The 21569-nt window shown below is 34.9% G+C and overlaps 1 protein-coding gene and 1 pseudogene across 1 annotated transcript; one reads left to right on the top strand and one right to left on the bottom strand.

The window, feature by feature from the left end:
- Positions 1 to 15928: 15928 nt before the first annotated feature.
- Positions 15929 to 16739, bottom strand: LOC120140914 (uncharacterized protein At3g28850-like). The gene is made up of 2 exons (XM_039155910.1): positions 16328 to 16739; positions 15929 to 15981 (listed from the first exon to the last, which is right to left on the bottom strand). The coding sequence occupies exons 1-2, from the start codon at positions 16737 to 16739 to the stop codon at positions 15929 to 15931; spliced, it is 465 nt and encodes a 154-aa protein (XP_039011841.1).
- Positions 16740 to 19534: 2795 nt separating this feature from the next.
- LOC120140655 overlaps positions 19535 to 21569 on the top strand; it is a 40161-nt pseudogene continuing 38126 nt past the window's right edge.

Below are 21569 nucleotides of genomic sequence, written 5' to 3'. Positions count from 1 at the left end.
TTTTCACTGTTTAAATATCATGTCTATTTATTACTGATATTTGTATTTAATTATTTAGCGGACCGATAAGTGGATGCTTTACGTCGGGTTTTTCTTGCACGACAGAGTTCACGCATCAGACGGCGTGCACGTGCTATTAAGTCTTCGTACACCCCAATAGTGCAAAGACACGCAAGAGAAGCCCCTCGCCTGTCAAAGAGGCCCCTATCATTCCTCGAGAGTCCCCTCCCACCGTTCAAGAGGCCACTGTCATCGTTGAAGAGGTCCCCCCACCATTCAAGAGCCCGATTCACATGGCGTCATGTAGGATTCTTGAGAAACCCTCTGACGTGCCGGACATGATGGATTCAAGTTGGCTCTCGTATGAGTTACGGCCAGTACCATATTGTATCTGAAGTGGAGAAACAACTACTGGACACAATTCTGGATAACACCCTTTGGGCTAAGACCGCAGTTGATTTTTATCTACATGAGCGAGCCAGGGGTGTTTCACTGACATATGCAAGCTCAACGATGATCTTTTGTTGCTTGATCGGTCTTGGTGGGGCATATTATTACAATGGCTATTTCGATGGAGGGGTAAGTCTTATATTTTCTTATATTTTAATTTGATATTTTTTTTTAAATTTATGTAAGTTACTAATATGTCTTTTTTGTAAAACAGCATATCAATGCGTGGGTGTCACGCCTTCTAATAATTAGGAAACTTAAGGAAAATAAAAGAAATACACGATATACAATTATGCCGACGTCTTTAACGCCGTTCACTTGAAGAATCAACGAGATGAATCATTTGCGTTGGGCAATGGACAAGCTAAACTTTATCCTACATGGTGGGAGGTCGATAAGTTAGTGTTATTTTAGATTGAGTTTAAAGGTATTCATAAATAAGTGCGCAAATGAATGAATTATACTTATGATTGCAGGTGTTTCCCTGTTTTGGAACGTAAACATTGGCTTCTCGCGAGCTTCAGATCCCATCCTTAAAGCAATAGTATATGACACATGATATTACATATTGGCTGATTTAAGAGATATTATAAGGGATGGAGCTCATTTGGCTAAATTCTTGGATGCGATAAATTATTGACTCGTTCTGGAAACAAGCCAAAGAAGCTCAATATTACAGTTAGCAAGACGAGACCGCACCACAACAAACGAAAGGACCCAGAGGGGATTGTGTCCTCTCGTATGCTTGGCGTTGGACCGTTTGATCACAGGAAGTATAAAGTATCTACCTCCCACCGATAGAGATAGAGTTGCATAGGCTTGTGGTTTCGCATTATATGGCTAGATCGATATATACAAGACGCTGCCTACCTGCATCCGCGTTATAAAAATGTCCATAAACAATTGGTATGTTTAGGCTTGTGGTTTGAAAATGTTTGGTTAAGTACCTAGAATTCAATAATTTGCTATTTGTAGGTTTTAGATGTGTAGAAAGTGTTTTTGAGCAAATATTTGGTTTATGCAGGTTAATCTCAGAAGTGATTGCGTGAAAATGATGTGTGGCTGCAAAAGTTGATTCATAGTATGAGGAAATAAGAATTATTGCTTATTTTTTATTGTTTAATTATTTGTAAAATGTGATTTGTAAAAGTTGATTTGTTTAATTAGTTAACATAATTCTTATTGTGCTTGTTTAATTGATTGAAATGTAATGATTGATTTGTTGATTTCATCTGCATTATTGAAGGCAAAAATTACTATCGCAATCGAAATGAAAATCGCAACGAGATAATCGCAATGCGAAATGAAATGCAACTAGAGAATCACAATGCGAAAAAAACGCGAAACTAAACGCAACGCAAACTAAATTCGCGTTGCGATTTTCATTTCACTTTGCGATTCCCTCGTTGCGATTTTCATTTCGCATTGCGATTCTCTCATTGCGATTTTCATTTCGCATTGCGATTATCTCGTTGTGATTTTCATTTCGCATTGCGATAGTAATTTCCACGTTGCGATAGACATTAAGATGATTGCGAATGTCATTTCCGTGTTGCGATAGTCAAATGATTGCCTAATAAGTGATAACAACTGAACAGATCATAGCAATTTTCAAACTCAAGTTACTAATACATGCCTAACTGAAAATGTTAAAAGTTAACACATAAAATCTACATAATACAACGTTTGCATTTAAAAATCACCTAAGTTAACAGTCCCCAAAGTTGAAGCCAGTTGTGATGGGATTTTAAAGATGATTACGATTTTGATTGCCTTTTCTTGACACCATATGAGCTTTGGATTTGATGATGATCCATTTTGGTAGAGGAAAAGATGATTGTGATGGAACTGGTGATCCACATGTCAACCTTGTATGACCACTTTCCTTGCACCGACTACATGTCGATCTCTTTTTTTCTTCACCCTTAGACGGTATACGATCGTGACTTTTTGGTCGGCCAGGTAGCCTTCTGTCCATGGCTGGTGGCAAAACTGTTTGTAAGTCATCTGGTATGTCCCACTCAGAAGGATGTGGAATAGGGTAGACAATCTCGGCATAAGTCTGTCGATATACTTCTGTAATGTAGCAATCCATATCGTATGTGCTTGAATCATCTTGGTTTAGATGAAGAGCAACTTTTATAACATGGCCACACGGATAACCAGATGTTTGCCATTCATACAACTACGTCCTTGCATTTAGATCGACAAGCCATTTAAGTTATTATCCAATACTTCAAACAAAGTGTTTGAACATGGTTCAACTCTCCATGACGTTGACTTCACAACACGTTTCGTTATCTTTTTTTCAGTCCATGGTGTAACACGATGTTCCAATGTTCCTGTAAATTTAAATAAATAATATTTAGTAAAATATATGATAAGTTACGAATTCAAAGAAATAATACCTGCATGGTTTCTTTTCTTGTAGTACCACTGTTGAATAGAGGCTCGAAAAAACTCCATTAACATAGTAATGGGTAATTTCCGGGAATGACGACTTAGAGCGTTGATTGATTTTGCACTATTAGACGTCATGAAACCATATCTTGCTCCAAGTTGATGTACTCTTGACCATCTTTCAAACCCGACATCTTCTAGTGTTTGAGCACACTGAGGCAAAACACGTCTTAAACAGTTTATATGCTTATTGAAATCCACTTCCCGATAAGCTTTACAGCCTTCCAGTATGTCCATTTGTTTTTTTATACCAGTAGACCTTGATTTTAGATTTCTATACAAATGACACCACATTCTATGAAAAGCATCTGGGAAACACCTTCTAACAGCGTTGTCAATTGAGTTTGCCCTATCGGATATGATTGTCAGATTGCTAATAGGACCTATGCAATCCCTAAGATGCCCTATAAACCATGTCCATGAATCAGAGGCTTCAGATTTGCCAACCCCGTAAGCTATTGGCAATATCCCATTGTTAGCATCCATGGCTACTGCTAATAAGTTTACTCCAAGGTATCGACCTTTCAAATGTGCTCCGTCAACTATAATAACTGGGCGCATGCAAGTAATAAACGAACGAATCTACAAAAATAATACACAAGAAATATAATCATTTAAATGTGAAATGCATGTAACTAACAAAAATGAGTCAACGGAATTATATTTATTTACTAACCGCAACACCAATGGCAATAAACAGCAACTCAAAGCGTCCATCTCTACCTGTTTTGATATGAGTTACCGACCCAGGATTTTTTAGCTTTAAATTGTGATAATAAGCCGGCAGTTGGGCAAATGATGCTTCTGGCGACCCCCTCAACAATTCCAAGGCATAACATTTGGCTCTCCAAGCTTGAGAATATGATATACTAATCTTGAACCGAGCATTCATGTCAGTCATAATTTCATGTCCCCGATATACCCTACCATTCAAAAACATTAACTCAGCCAGAAAACCACCCAACACCTTTTTGTTTGCCTGTCTATGGTGAGGAAAAAATTGGGTTCTTGAACATGTATGTTTATCAATAAAAGTACTAACTTGAAACATTTCGCAATCTTTTATCCTCTTTGCAATCATACGCCACGTACAGTTTTTGTCAATCATACACCTTGTTTCGAAACGATCTTTGCTTGATTTGTTAACTTTTAGTTGATAGCCATCTTCCACATATTTCGTATACAAAGCTATCTTCAAGTCTTCCTTTGTATCAAAATAATCATCTTTCTTGATACAAATAACTTTTGTGTAACAATCAACTGCTTTCTTTACCAACTCTTCTTCTGGTATCTGAAGTAATTCTGGCATATTCCAGTTATACTCCCGTGGCATTTTCTTTTCTTTGGGGACTTTTTCTTCTTCTTTTTCTCTCAGGATTATATGAATTACAGAATGGATGTTCAACATGTTCATTCACAGTCGTAACTTCCTCCTCATTATCATCAACAACATCTTCTCGGCAACGGTTGTTTCATCATCAAAATTCGGGTATTGACCAATATCAAAATCATTACACGCAGGGTCTGTTTCTTCTTCTGAAACATCATCAAAATCCGAGTATTGACCAATATCAAAGTCCGGGTATTGACCAAGATCAAATTTCGAATACTGACTAGTACTCACAATTTTTTCTGTTGGCTCATCATCGTCTAATTGGTCAATACGAAAACCGAAATTTGGTGCTGAAAGTTGATTGAGATTTGGATTAGAGAAAGGTTGTGGGTTTTGAAAAAAACTTAGTTGATTACTACCCGCTACTGACCCAACAATACTACTTCTAGGTTCAACCATACAATGTAACATCATCACTTGAAACACTAATGTAAGCAATGAATCGTTCAACATCTTCATTGTCGGTTAACAAATAAACTTTACCATTTCTCTGATAAGATAGCCTAAATCCACTTAGGGGCTCTAAATTTAATTTCTTTGAAACACGTAACATTAGAGTTTCATAAGTTAACTTTTTTAATGACAGTTTTAGTTGAAGATTCATGGGTAAAGACATATATTGTAAAACACCATGAACATTCTCCCATGACCCTCCAAAACACAAATCTATCCAAACATGATCAACATTAGATGATTTCATGGTTGTAAATTAATTTACTAAACAAACGAGCTACGAAACTAAGACTTGTTGCCGGATGGGGAAGGATGTAGGAACGGATATAGGAACGGATGTCGCCGGAGAAAGTGATAGATGGAGATGGAATGAGTTGCGATTTAGGGATTTAGGTTATGAGTTGTTACTGCTGCGTAGATATATACACAAAAAATTTGTGTTGCTAAACTAAAACCTATTGCGAACTTTGAAAATCGCATTGTGATTCTGTATTATCGCGTTGCGAAAGTAAGTATCGCGTTGCGATTTTCCCAATTCGCAATGCGAATAAGTAAATCGCAACGCGATACTGACTTTCGCAACGCGATTCTGACTTTCGCAACGCGATTCTGACTTTCGCAACGAGATTCTGACTTTCGCAACGAGATTCTGAAAATTGCAATCATCTTCAAAATCCCAATCACAACCGGCTTCACCTTTTGGGACTGTTAACTTAGGTGATTTTTAAATGCAAACGGTGTATTATGTGTATTTTATGTGTGCACTTTTAACATTTTCAGTTAGGCATGTATTAGTAACTTGAGTTTGAACATTGCTATGATCTGTTCAGTTGTTATCACACTTATTAGACATTCATTTGACTATCGCACGGGGAAATCGCAACGCGAAAATGGCTATCGCAACTAGAAAATCGCAATGCGAATGAAATCGCATTGCGATTTTCTCGTTGCGATTTTCATTTCGCATTGCGATTTCTCGTTGAGTCTGTTTCGTGTTGCGATAGTCTGTTTTGCCTTCAACATAATGCAGATTGAAAATCAACAAATCAACTATTACATTTCAAACAATTATTACATTTCAATCAATTAAACAAGCACAAATAAGAATTATGTACACATCAATTAAACAAATCAACATTTACAAATCATTTTTTACAAATCAATTAAACAATCAAAAATAATGATAATTCTTATTTCCTCATCAATTATTGAATCAATAAATCATCTTTTGCACCCGTACATCCATTTCACGCAGCTCACTTAAGGATTAACCTGCAGAAACCAAACATTTGCTCAAACAAGACTTCCTACACATCTAAAACCTACAAACAGCAAATTATTGAATTTTAGGTACTTAACCAAACATTTTCAAACCAAAAGGAGTATATATGTTAACAAAACTTGCATTTGACTTACCAATTAACAATGGATACTTTCATAACTCGGATGCAGGTAGGCAGCGTCTAGAATATATCGCTCTAGCCATATAATGCCAAAACCACAAGCCTACTGCAGCTCTATCTCTATCGGTGGGAGGTAGAAACTCTGTGATTCCCGTCGTCAAACGCGCCAAGCACATGCATACGAGAGGACCACAATCCCCTCTGGTTCCCGACAATTATTGTGGCACGGTCTCGTCTCTGACAACTGTGACATTGAACTTCTTTGGCTTCTTGTGTCCAAAATGAGTCCAATAATTAATCCCATCCAAGAATTTAGCCAAATGAGAGCTCCATCCCTTGATAATATCTCTCAAATCAGACAGTGATATGTAATTTATCATGTTGTCATATACTATTATCTTCAGGGATGGGAGCTGAAGTTGGACGAGAAGCCAATGACGACGTTCCAAAACAGGGATAAACACCTGCAATCATAAGTAATAATTCATTTATTTGCGCACTTATTATGAACACCTTTAAAAAATTTAAAAAATTAAACACTAACCTTATCGACCTCCCACCATGCAGGATAAAGTTTAGCTTGTCCATTGCCCAACGAAAATGATTCATCTCGTTGATTCTTCAAGTGAACTGCGTGAAAAGCCACCGGCATTATTGTATATCGTGATTTATTTTTTATTTTTCCTAAGCTTCCTTATTATTAGAAGACGTGACACCCACGCATCGATATGCTGTTTTACAAAAAAAAAGACATATATTAGTGAATTACATTAATTTTTAAAAAAAATAATCAAAATCATATATAAGACAAATATAAGACTTACCTCCCATCGAAATAGCCACTGTCTTCAACCCCTAATAACACCCCCACCAAGACCGATTAAGCAACAAATACATCTCATCGTTGAGTTTGCTTATGTCAGTGTAACACCCTTGGCTCCGCTCATGTAGATAAAAATCAACTGCGGTCTTAGCCCAAAGGGTATTATCCAGAATTGTTTCCGGTAGTTGTCTCCTCTCCACTTCAGATACCGGAAGGGTACTAGCCGGTAACTCATACGAGAGCCAACTCTCATCCATCATGTTCGGCAACGGTGGGGGTTTCTCAATAATTCGATATATTACCCCATGTGAATCGGGCTCTGGAATGGTGGGAGGGACCTCTTCAACGATGACAGTGGCCTCTTGAACGGTGGGGGGGACTCTTGAGGGATGATAGGGGCCTCTTGAACGATTGGAGGGGACTCTTGAGGGATGACAGGTGAGTCGGGCTTCTTCTTGCGGAGTCTTCACACCATTGGGGTGAACGGAGACGTAATAACACGTGCACGCCGTCTGATGCGTGAACTCCGTCGTGCAAGGAAAACCCGACGTAAAGCATCAACCTTATCGGGCCGTTAAAAAAAATTAATACATAAATCAATAAATAAACAGACATGATATTAAACAAAGACAAATATATTTCAAACTTGCATTATATTCACCCAAGTCATTATTCTATCATATTTCACAAAATGCATCAGATAACATTCCAGAAGTAAGCACTTATATAAACATTTAAAAGGACAACATATATAAACATTCAAGAAGAAGAATAGTTTACTTTCGCAACACGAAACTTACTTTCGCAACGCGAAAATGACTATCGCAACGCGGAAATGACTATCGCAACGCGGAAATGGCTATCGCAATGCGAAATAAAAATCGCAACGACAAAATCGCAACGCGAAACACAAATCGCATTGCGGTTTTCATTTCGCGTTGCGATTTCATTTCGCATTGCGATTTTGTCGTTGCGATTTTCATTTCGCATTGCGATAGCCATTTCCGCGTTGCGATAGTCATTTTCGTGTTGCGAAAGTAAACTTCTTCTTCTGCAAATTAAAACTTGAATGGATTGCATTACTTCAACCAAAAGACAAAAACAAAACCAAAAACAAATACTAACAAAAACAGTTTAGCAGTATTGGCAGCAACCGAATGAATTTATTAAGCAATCTAAGTGAAATGGTTAATCTAAGTGAAATTATGAGTAAATTTATCATCAAGTTAAATATGAAAAATCTTAAACTTACCTCGTTGCGTAGAGTATGAACCTCATTCTGCAACGATGTTACCATCTCACGTAGAGCGGCTACCTCACCGCGTAAAGTAGACACCTCAACACGCCATGCACCATCATCTTTGCATAAAGTACCGACCTCCTCACGCAAGGCATTGACCTCATCACGTAACTCTCCTAACTCATCCGTGGAGGTGGAGAACAGGAGATACGTCGTGGGCATCTTTGCCGGTCGCCTATCTTGCGGTGATGGTGGAGAAGAGGCTCGATGATGTGATAGAATAGGTGATGGCTATCGTTGTGGAGGTGTATAGTCGGGTCGATCAGGTGATGGCTCTGGGTGAGGTGATAGCTCTGGGTAAGGTGATGGCTCCCGAAGTGGAGGCTGCTCATCATCTGTGCCATCAAAAAAATGCTTACTAGCTTGCCACCAATCAGTGGCAAGCTCAGCTTCCGTGGGTGTCAGCCTCTGTAATGGAGTGTTGGCCTCCTAACAATATAAAAGCTCAAACAAAGTTAAACGTGTACTAGTAATAACTTGTTTATAAACATATGGTAGTATTTATGTTAACTTACATTATTTATTGTCGTATACGTAGTAAATCTTCCCATTGCAAGGTCCGTTTCCTCTTCCAGGAAATAGCCTGGGAATATATTTGAAGTTTTATTGCATATGTCTTCATGGCGGGAAAGGCCTCAAATATCCAAATCTACAAACAATATAATAACAAACATTAGTAATTGTTAAATAATTACTTATAATTTTGGAAACATTATATAAAAATTCTTACCTTAAAGGCCCAAATAAAGCCTATCAAAATGTATTTGGAACCATCGCCATGCAAACTTTTTCGATCATCCAAGGCAGACGATAACTTATTCCATGTAGCTTTCCATAAATACGAGCCCCACGGAAATAGGTTCCACGTATTTAGGTATTCTACCAATTTGATTAGATCATTCGGAATAGGTTGTCTGGCCTCTCTGCCTAAAAAGCCGGTATGCAAAAGTATTAGAAGGCATACTCGGACAACATCGACGTCATCCATCCGAGTAAACCATCTTTCTTATTCAATAATATCGTCAGGTCTTCCACGTGTAGATTCGGCCTCTCCAGCTCAGGAAAAACCCGAGATAACCATGATGGCGGGTAATGTGTCTAGTGTACCGACCTACATCATCGTGTCTAAGCGTAGACCGGTGATTAAGCAAACTCCTCCCGCCCAAAACACGTATACGCCAGTGGAAAATCAAACCATATCTCTTATCACGACGTTGTATAGTATGGTAGATCCCTAGTCATGGTTTGAAGAAACAGGTGTGTCAACATCGCATCTCCACCGGGATGTTGTACTTTCAGCCATGGCCCGAAGCAAGTATCCTCAAACATTTTTCTTTGTGCAGGTGAAAGCTCGACGCAATTGTTTTGGCAGGCTGACTTTATTTCTTAAGGTCAATTGAGCCGAATAAAAGTTCTACAAAAACAATAAACATACTAAGTTAGATATACCAAAAACTACACTGTGAATATACCAAAACAATAATAAACATAAAGAGTAGTAGTTTATTCTTCAAACTTAAATTTGCAACACTGTGAATTTTTATTTGTCTTTGTTTTTTGGTTGAAGTAATGCAATTCATTCAAGTTTCAATTTGCAGAAGAAGAATAGTTTCTGAAAATAAAATCGCAACGAAAATTCGCAACGCGAATTTGACTATCGCAACGAGAGAATAAATCGCGTTGCGATTTTGTCGTTGCGATTTTCATTTCGCGTTGCGATTCTCGGTTGATTTAATAAGCAATCTAAGTGAAATGTTAATCTATTATTGAAATTACCAGTAAACTTATCATCAATTTCAATATGAAAAACCTAATAATAATGCAAAAATTTCAAAAAAAATAATTAAAAAAACTAACCCTTGGTGGTTGATTTGGTTGATTTTCCATTTCTGATTGTGAGGGTGGCTCTGAGAGATGGAGATAGACAGATTTCGCCGGAGATGGGGACGGATTTCGTCGGAGATGGTGAGAGAGTGAGAGATGGAGATGGGACTAGTGTGTGATTAGGTTTTAGGTTATGAGTTCGATTACGGGATATACTGTGGATGGTTCAGTTCCAATATATTAATATTCGTGTTTGGAATTTGAAAATAAAATACGCTTTGCGATACTAATGGCGCTTTGAAAATCGCATTGCGATTATGTATTATCTCGTTGCGAAAGTCAGTATTGCGTTGCGAAATTAAGTATCGAGTTGCAAAAGTCAGTATCGCGTTGCGATTTTGTATTATCGCGTTGCGATTTTGTATTAAGTATATATCGCGTTGCGATTTTCCAAATTCGCATTGCGATTTTCAAAATTCGCATTGCGATTTACTTATTCGCATTGCGAATTGGGAAAATCGCAACGAGAAATTGGAAAATCGCATTGCGATAGTCATAATCGCGTTGTGAATCTGGAAACTGATTTGCGATAATGGAGATCGCGTTGCGAATTAGCGATCGCATTGCGATTTTGTTGGTCATTTTGGCAAATCCGGAAAAAGTTGGTTAAAATCGTACATTATATGGGATTTTTGGTCACTAAGGTTATTTTCTCTTTTAAATTAAAGGAAGATACACCATATTCGTCTTTTGAAATTATTCAATTTTTAAAACAAAATGAGTTTAATTTTAGTAAACATTGAGATTAATTTTGTTAAATGCTAAGGGTTGATTTTAGTATTATACCATAATAATAATAATAATAATAATAATAAAATAATAATAATAATGTTTATTGAGAAACAGCTAAGGTTATGTTTGTATATTTCCCTTAAGCATGATAATGAATTTCTTAAGCTTAACTTTAATATCCGTCTTAATTATTAATACTTGTGACAATGGAATTATAATATGAGGGCGTGTACTTTGTGACCCTTTCTCCCTTCCCGAAGTTGATATTCTCTCTTGTTGAATATATATAACTACGTTCTGTCTGCCGTTAGACTCTAACACTTCAGAATTTATATTGAGAAACGTGTAATGGAAGATTACGACAATAATGAGTGCATTTAATTAACATGGTTGAGCACTCCATGTCATACAATTTTCCATTAATTATGTCTTACATCCATCGTACATATAAATGTTTTATTCAATGAATTAAATATATTTAATGCACTCACATTTAGGCTTGAACCAAAAAATGTTGACTCATCAAATTCATTAAGTGACCTTTAATGGTTAAGAGGAGTGTTGTTTTTCTAATGATTTTGGTTTCAATCAGTTGTGTCTATAAGGTGTGTGTTATCAATGGTTAAGAAAGATTTTGAAAATATATTACCTTATAATCATTTAGAGTATTCAAAAAACTGAGGGGTCAAAATTGAATTATAATGTTTATCATTGTATTTGTTTGTAACATTATAATTTTTAGAAGGATTAAGTTAGATCTTTTATCATTTTAGGGAGGGCAAAATATATTCTTACCATGTACTATTATTAGAGGTGGGTATACGGGCTACCCGCCCGTTTAGCCCGCGGGTTTTGACGGTGCGGGCTTAAACGGTGCGGGTTAAAAAGCCCGCATTCATAAACGGTTTTGAATTTTAAGACCCGCGGCCCGTACATTTAACCCGCGGGCTAAACGGGCTTACCCGCGGCCCGTTTAATAAAAATAATTTTAAATACTTTAAATACAATAAAAAATAATGTTTTAACTTACTACACCTTTAAAAATGATCGAGCAACTTGAAAAGGAAGGTAGCACTGTCAAAATAATAATAATATTTAAATTTTATTTAATAGCGGAAATGATTATAAATAATATTTTTTTAATTTTTTTAATCATTAATATATAATTATATATATATATGATATATTACTTAAAACTCAAATTAAAAAACAATATCACTTATATCACCAATTGAAAAAAAAAACAATAACCACATTATACTTTTATAAAACACAATTATTCAAGGTATAATATGAATACACAGAAGTGTCTGAAAGTAGAAATTCAAACTTAAAAATTTAACAAAGTCAAACATTATACAAATCTAACAGAAAGTTGTCAAGTGTTTCTAATAATTGTATTTTGGATACTTTAGAGAAATACTAAAACATAATATGAAAATATAAAATAAAATACTTATAGTATAGAGCAAATTTGAAAGATACAATTATACTAAAATTGATAAAATATAAGTATTAATTTGTTAAAATATATTTATTTTGTAAAAGTCTTTAAAAGTTGAAAAATATATTTTATTTTAATTTTATTTTCTTTCTTATTTTTAATCCAAATATTACGTGTCATGTGATATTATTAGAATATCACGTGACTTTTTATAATTAAATAACAAAATGGATAACATACTTCATGAAAAATAAAGGTCATAATTAAATAAAAAAACTTTAAATACCAAAATGATAATGATGTATATTTAAATGAAAAAAATATCAAGCAACGGTAAAATTATGACAAACACCTTAATAAATTTAAGAACTACAATAGTTATAAGTAACATCATATTTATAAGTAATTTATTTTCTTTTTCTATAAAATTCTTTAAGTTTATTTTTTCTAAAATTTCATAAATTTTAAATTAAGCGGGCTTTAGCGGGTTTAACGGGTAGCCCGCGGTTATACCCATTAAACCCGCGGGTTTAACGGTCCGGGCTAAAAAGCCCACAATTTAAACGGTCTTCAATTTTTGAGGCCCGAAGCCCGCACGGGTCGCGGGTTAAACGGATAGCCCGCGGGCCTTAGCCCATATACCCAGCTCTAACTATTATATAAAATTATAATTTTACATGGGGTTAATGGACAAAAATTCCAATTTAATCCAACCCCCTGACTTCGCACCTGCTGACATTGTAGAATTTGGGATAAGTTCAGGTACCAATGTGAGAATAGCCAGACCAAAATGTAATTTTAGCATGCACTACTATATAAAATTATAACTTTTAAATGGGCTAATGAACAAATTTCCCATTTTAAAGGGGCCATGGCCCTCCATCTTGCACCTGCTGACATCCCAGATTTTTTTGGATAAGTCACATTTTAGCCTTCAAACTTGTCCATTTTTCCACATTAGTACAAATGTTTTTAAAAATCTGTATTGGTACTTGAACTTGTTTATTTTTTTTATATTAGTACCTAAATATTTCTTTGGTCCAATTAATATCTTTTTCTTTTTTGGTAACAAGTCCAATTAATATCTAAATTTATCTACTTTTCCAAAATTTATATATTTTATTAGTCCATTCTCTTTAAATATCGTAACAAAAAAAATTGATATGAAAAAAGTAGACAAGTTCGAATACCAATGTGAATTTAAAATTTTAACTAATATGAAAAAAAAGTTTAAAAAAAATCTAAAACCAATATAGACAAAGTAAATAAATTTAAATACTATTGTAGAAGTACTAGACCGATTCAAGAGTTAAAATGTGACCTATCCCTATAATTTTATAATATAGTGAACCAGAAAATCATATATTATAATAATTTTAAATAGAAACTTAATCGATTTCATTTTTAATAACGTATAATCAAAGTTCCATAAAAACCCCTGAGGCGACCCGCCTATGTTAGGGCATTGTTGAGTGTGGGCTAACATAAGATAAACAATGACAACATTATAAATCGAAAGAATATATGTATGGGATAACCTTGGAAGTCACTAAAGAGTGAATCACTTTGGTTGGAATCCAATGTGTTATAATATAGTTTAAGGAGAATGTTTTTTTATTAAGTATTAATATTATATATAAATTTTGATCAAATATGTAATGTGATTTATAAATTTTGATTCTATAATGTCATACATATGAAACTTAGGTTTTGATTTAAATATATGTAAAGATTGACTGAATTAGAAAGGGTCGGGTTTTTGGTTGATATTCTAATTTTTTACTTGTCATTCAATCTGACTCGAGTTTAGGGAGACTCCACCTAACTCGAAATTCAATCCTTAAATATATATATAGTTTTTATTAGATAAAATAGATGTCTAGCTGAAAAAATTAAGAGGGATATTATTGCAATGATCCTTAAATGTATAAAAGATTATTATATTGTTATTTCGGATAAAATCGAATTAGAGATTTTTTATCATTAACTCAAACTCTACATTATCTTATTCTTTTAAAAAAATCATCCTAAATTGAAGTGAACCTAATTATATATATATATAAACTTAACCTTATAGGATTGAGCCATGTCAAAACTTGTTAGTTCCAGGTCTCATATTCATTTTATTTTCCAAAAACCTTGATTTTGATTTAATTATACACATTAAAAAATAAATACATCCATCTATTTTCACATAGAATAAAAAGAATTATTTGTATATATAAAATATAAATGTAAAATAATTATTTGATTAGATTAAATGCTTCCAACCGTTGGATCAAATATATATATATATATATCATAATGTGATTAGGAGAGGAATGTCATTAAAACTCCAAATGATTGGTCAAACTTAATAAGCACACCACTAAACTAAGGTCAAATTCCATGTTATTACCTTTCCATTGGATTATTTATTCATATATATATTTTTTACTTTTTCTAAATACCAAATTTTAAACCATATTGGCTACCGATTTAGTGCTTCAAGTTAGGTGAAGGAGGAATCCCATCCACACACAATAATGAGATGCTTTCGTTTGTCGTCTCAAAGTGTTATTCTATACTGCTAAGCATTTCAGTAGTCAATAAAATACTACTTACTTCACCAATAATAGAATCATAGCAAAAGCCATTTAAATGTCTATTTTAAGTATATCACATGGTTTCCCCCCTATGAATTTATCTTTTTATTATATAAAAATCAATAATTTACTCCAACCAAATAATATTATTAAATTAATATATCAACAATTATGAGGCAATTCTCAGACAAGTCAACCTTTCCCTCAATGATTTGTGCCCTAGATTAACTAGTCATAATATCATGTCATACTTGACAAGAGTTATTCTCTTAATTCATTAGTCAATCTCAAAACAACCTGTCCAAATAGATAAGCCATGTATTAGTCCAGAAGCCACAAGTACTTTTGGAAGAGAGATTCTGTGGGGCATAATGAATGCTAGAGTGCAAATTCACTCCTCAAACGTCCTCGGGTATTTATAGACATTGTATCATCCACTTGGTCTTAATACCTGCACACCTTAACCCCTTATGAACTTAGGAGAAGTTACTTACACCATGATAGCTCCGCATGCAAAAAAAAATGATAAAACTAAACAACTAAGATTGTTGTCAAGAAAATTAGAATAAGATTATGATGGTTCATACGGTGATTATAGTTCAAAAGTCATCAGAGGTGTGGAGAGTTTCAATAACACTTAGTGAGATGAGATGTCAATAAAATAAATTTGTATAATTAAATTTTAATAAAAAAAATAATTCATCAATTTTCATACAAGTAAAAGAAAAAAATCTATTATTATATTTTTTGAAGGTGGTATATTGAAATGATTATATACGTATCGTATGTATAAGAAACAACTTGAAAAAGGGGCAACAACTTGCAAAGGGTAGAGATACACTACTAGAGCACAACACTTGCTTCCCCAATAAATATCAATATCAAACTTAAAAACTCTTAGGCCCAACCCAATTGGGCTAACCATGAAATTGCAGAGCACTAAAGACAAGTTGGACAATGGGTTAAGTGCACCCATGCTCGTTGAACAAGTCGATTTTCGTCTAAATCTTCCTTAAATCGCTACTTTCTTCAGGCTTTGCAGGTCTCACAGATACTGAAACAATATAATAAATATTAAACGATGTAGATCAACATGAGATGTAGCTTATATGGTAGAGAGCTCGTTTCATATGTGAGAGGCACGAGGTTTGATTCCCCGCACCTCCAATTTTATCTTATACTAATATTTTGTGAGAATCTCATAAATGCAGGCTTCGCTTCGTTTTAAGGTTTCATTTTTTTCCTCTAAAACCAGCAAAACAAGTCAACATGAACCAGCCTCGTAAGAGCTTAACTTTTCACACTAGTCTTTAGTGCTTTGCCCAATTGGGTTAGCCATTCAAAAAATCTAAGGCCTACACTGCTCCCCCTTATCAGCCCCACTCGTCGTCACTTTATACCTCCTTCGCACTCCACACACGACACAAATTTCGTTCCGCTACAGTCTTCGCAAGCCAACCGCCTCATACTCAGTATTTTCCTAAGTTTTCCCGTCTCATTCAATTCAATCACCTCCTCGGCTCCACCAAGATACCGTCCCTTAACAAACACCCTCGGCACGATCGCTTCATACCCTAGTAACTCCCTCAACTTGTTGAAGAACTCCCCATGCAACGACACATCCAGCTCGTCGAAAACCACGCGTTGGACCTCGTGTATCCCCTGTACCTTATTGCTATGCTTGGACGTGCGGGGGACACCCCTCAATAAGGTCGTGTAAATCACCACCGTGTCATTCCCGGCCGACGGACTGTCTCGAGGAACTCGCTTAACTAGTCTCGTTTGGCTCATTATCTTATCGTAGTTTGCCATCCTCCCTTCTTTCTCTCACTTTTCTATATCCTTTAATATGAATATATAATTTTTAACTTGGACCTTAAAACAAAACCTGCATTTATGACATTCTCACATAAATGTAGTAAAAGACAGATTGGAGGTGTGGGGAATTGAACCTCAACCTGCATTTAAGACATTCTCACATAAATGTAGTAAAAGAGAGATTGGAGGTGCGGGGAACTGAACCTCATGCCTCTCACATGCGAAGCAAGCGCTCTACCATATAAGCTACACCCCCATGTTGATCCATGCCTCTTAATATTTTTTATATTGTTTCAGTATCTGTGAGACCTGCAAAGCCTGAAGAAAGTGGCGTTTAGAGGTAGATTTAGACAAAAACCAAGTGGAAATAGCATTAAGACTTGTTCAACGAGCATGGGTGTACTTTACCCTTTTCATTCCTACGTAATGCAGGGTCTGAAACTGCTGCTCGTGTGCTTTGGACTGTTGGTTCATGATATATAGACGCATTCCAAAAGCGACAAAAAGCTTAGTATGTAAATGAAAGAAAATCAGTTTGCAGACATCCTCAGTTCAAACGAAACTGTAAGAGTATAACTGAATCATCACATTCTCACCGTAAAAGCTTGAAAGAGGAAGTTTATCTGACAGCGAAAGTGAAAAACAAGAAGCCAATATCAAGCTCGAAGCAGATAAGATGCGAGAGAAGTTGTTAAACAGCTCGTCCACGGTCCAACAGCACAAGGAGTGCATCTCGAACACCATCAGTTGTCAAATCGACGTTCTTTGTTGACTGCCACCATTACGTCGTACAACATTGGTTTGATGTGAACATTACCCTGTTTCGTTCTCCCTTCATATCGACAAACAACGAATCTAGTGTATGATCGCCTTTGCTATGTTGCTACATTTTCTTCTCCTTTGTTGCTGCCTGATGTGGCTACAAAGATAAAAGTTTCCAATAGGCATCGATACAACATATTGGTAGGCAGGAATGAACTGAGGGATTTGATGGGGGTGACAGCTCCTCTAAAACTTTATAAGTCCGCTTGCTTTTAAAATTTTATAATTCAATCAAATTATTTTGGGTGAAGCGTACTTATAAAGTTAAGTGTAAAATTTTAAAGGTAATGTTCGCACTTACAAAATCTTTTAAAAATGTTGATACAACGTATTAGCGGGCAAGAATGGACTGATGGGTGAAGCATACGTATAATTTATAAGTTCATATCTTTAAAAGATTAGTGTTCATATTAAAATTTTCTATTAGTTAAATGGCCACTTATGTTGTATATATTGAATAATTTAATAAATATAGGGTAAAGTACATCATAAGTCATCAAACTATGTTCAAATGATTATTTTGATTATTAAACTTTTAAAAATTATAAAATAATCATTAATTTTTTTGAATTATTACAAAATGGTCACTACGACTTATAATAAGTGATAAATTTAAAGATCATTTTGTAATTCATATGAATAAAATTTAATGATCGTTTTATAACATTTCAATAAAATTAATGATAGTTTTATAACAGTTCAATAAATTTAATAATTATTTAATAATTTTTAAAAATTTAGTGTAAAAACAATTATGTGAGGCCAACTGTTCTGTTGTCGTTCTAGCTGGTTGGACAGTTTGTTTGATCGGTGAAAACAATGAATAGTAAAGGTCGTGGGGGTAGTAGCCATCGGTTTCGGGAATGCCTAAAGCCTTCTTCACTCAAATATTTACCCATCAATTTTTAATTTTGTAACTATTTAAACAAGGGCAATTAAGCTATCGACGGAGGAGCTAGCATGACAGTTAATAAAATAGAGATAATTAGAAATTTAGTTGTCCTTACTTACACATACTATCAATTTAGTCATATTTTTAATTTAATTTAATAAATTCAATAGATTATGATCAAATTGATAGAATTTAAAAATAATGAGGACTAAATATATAATTATATTAATTTTATTAATTATTACATCTGTCAAATGATAACGACATGTAATTTGATTGACAACATTTAAATAATTAAATAATCTGATTAATAAAATTAAAAGATCGTTCATATAATTAAATAATTAAGTGATCAGATTAGGGATGGGCATGAGACCCGAACTCGACGGGTTCCGAACCGACCCGATCAGGTCGTGCTTTTTAAAAAAATTCAGGTTCGGGTCAGGTCGAATTTTTTTAAAGGTGATGTTCGGTTCCGATCGGATTCTGATTTAGGGTGAAAAATACTCGACCCGACCCAAAAAAATATAAATTTATCTTATATTTAGGAATAATTACAATAATACCCCTCTCTATATTATTTTTTAATTAAATAATTATTTTTATTGAATAAAAATAATATTTTTATTATTATTTCGGGTCGGGTCGGATTAAGTTCGGATTTTATCTCAAAAAGTCAGATCAAGTGAAGGATATATATTTTTTGGGTCGGGTCGAGTCGGGTTAGCCGAAACCGTACCCAAACCCGACCCATGTCCATCCCTAGATAAGATTGGAATCTTATTATAATTAAGGGGTTCGTGCATATAGTTTACCCTTATTTATATTAATATGCTTTTTATGATTAAAGCCCTACAAAAATAAACAGAGCTGCATTATGCAGTCCAAAAAGTAACAAACCGTCGTTTTTTGTTTAGCCGATCACACAAAGCCACGGACTCCTCATTTCTTTGGCATTATATATATATATTTACAAATTTTCTTCATATTTATATAATAATCTAAGCGGTTGAAAGAGAGGATATTTAAAACAATTTATAGTGACAAGGTTTCTGATTCGAACCATTTTGATCAAATGGCTGAGCAGAGTTATATAATAAAGGTCGAGGAAGCAACGCCCGCCACCGGTGAGAAACCGTCGATCGGCCCTGTTTATCGGAGTCATTTCACTGAGAATGGATTCCCTGCTCCGATTCCTGGATCGGACAGTTGTTGGGATATTTTCCGGTTAGATTTTTAGCTCTCTCTCTCTTTTTCTTTGGTTGCTTTGAAAATAACGAGAACGTTACATTCACGGAGCATAAGATTTAATTATATTATTGGAACGCCTGATGTTTGAAAATGTTGAATTTTAAACACTCGTATGGATCAAGGTGTTGAGATTTCCATGCTTCTGGTTGAATTATCGGTGGCTTTCATTCAACTAAGATTTATATGTTTAATTGTAGTTATTAATTCAATTCTGAAGCTCGCTGTTGATGTGACGTGGAGATTAAAATTTTCTGCTTTATAATTTACCTCATGTTCATGTATGGTTGAACGTGTTACTAACTAACACAGCTCGTATGTGTTATGCGACAAAAGAGTGTTTTTAAAAATAAAAAATAAAAAAATCTTCCACTATGACAATGATTCATATTTCATCTTCTCTTTGCAGAATGTCAGTTGAGAAATATTCAGACAACCCAATGCTTGGTCGCCGGCAGATCGTGGACGGGGATGTATGCTGCTATCCTACATTGATGATTTTTTTTATTGCTTTTGCGTTCTGCTTTTACCTTTGATCTTGACTTTTAGTTTGTGCATCTAAAATTATGTGCTTTCACTGCAGGCTGGAAAATATGTGTGGCAAATTTACAAACAAGTTTATGACACTGTAATAAAAGCGGGGAATTCCATCCGGAGCTGTGGTGTTGAGGAGGTAATAATACACTAACTTTTTTATATTGTAAAATTTTTTCTCCCAAAAATCAAAGCTTCTGCGATCATTAACCACAGCTGCAGTTTATGCGTATGGTTCAAATTTTATGGTTTTTTATTCTTGTTTACAGGGAGGAAAATGTGGTATTTGCCAATTGCCAAGAGTGGATAATCACGATGGAGGTATCGCTATTCTAGCATGTTTTTGCCTGACTTATATACTGAGTTTCTCCTGAGCACACTCTTCACTTCCAAAATGCTTGTTCCCCAAAATGTTTACTAATGCCCCAGCATTGATGCAGGCCTGCAATGCTCATGGAATCTCTTGTGTTCCTTTATAAGACACTATAGGTATTTCTTCTTGATAACCCATAAAACCTGTTTTGTATTTCATTAAGTCTCTACTTTCAGCAAACAACAATCCTATGTGTGTTACCTAGCTTTCCTCATTTTTTTACTTGGTCTCAATTGTTACTTGTAACATCTTTAAACTCTTTTAATGATGAATGTACCTCAATACCACTGCATATTGTTAATGATTGTTTGATCCTTTGTCGCCTATATTATAGGTGTTGGTGCTGTGGAGTTTATCATATTCCATGCAGAAGTTTCTATTGCTTTTGTAGAAGAAATGAAGATTGCTGAAGTAAGTATAGTTAAATCTATATATATTTGGAACCCTATGATTGTTATGGGATTTGGGAACAAGGGGGAAGACATTTTTTCTAGGTATTTTCAAAAATAAGATATCTTTATGTGAAATAAATTTATAGTTTTCTATTATCATCATTTTCTTCTAGAAATGCTGCTCAGTTTTGTTAGTTGGTCTTCATCTAAGAATATGTAGGTACATAGTTCTTTTCTATGTGAGGTTTCGTTTTGCCCTTTCAGCTCCCTTTCTCGCTCATATGCCAAGCCTTTGGTTCCATAGGTTTGATTTTCCATCAACATCTGCTACTGTAATGATATTCTCTAAGTTTGAGGTTACATAGAGAGTATCAGTCTTCTTACCACGAGCATTGTGTCATGATCATGAGAGATTTAGAAATCGGAGAAGACGGAGGACTGCCAGCAGTGAAGAAGTCACGCCAACAACACCTGCAAAGGAATCTATCTGTTAGAGACAGTTGTATTGCCAGCTGGTAAATAGGTTGGTACAATGTAAATATATAAGCAATGTACTAGGTAAG

This window comes from Hibiscus syriacus, unplaced genomic scaffold (assembly GCF_006381635.1).
Source record: "Hibiscus syriacus cultivar Baekdansim isolate YM2019G1 unplaced genomic scaffold, ASM638163v2 tig00110788_pilon, whole genome shotgun sequence".
NCBI lineage: Eukaryota > Viridiplantae > Streptophyta > Magnoliopsida > Malvales > Malvaceae > Hibiscus > Hibiscus syriacus.
The sequence above is the reverse complement of the archived record's forward strand: the minus strand, read 5'-3'. Positions and strand labels throughout refer to the sequence as shown.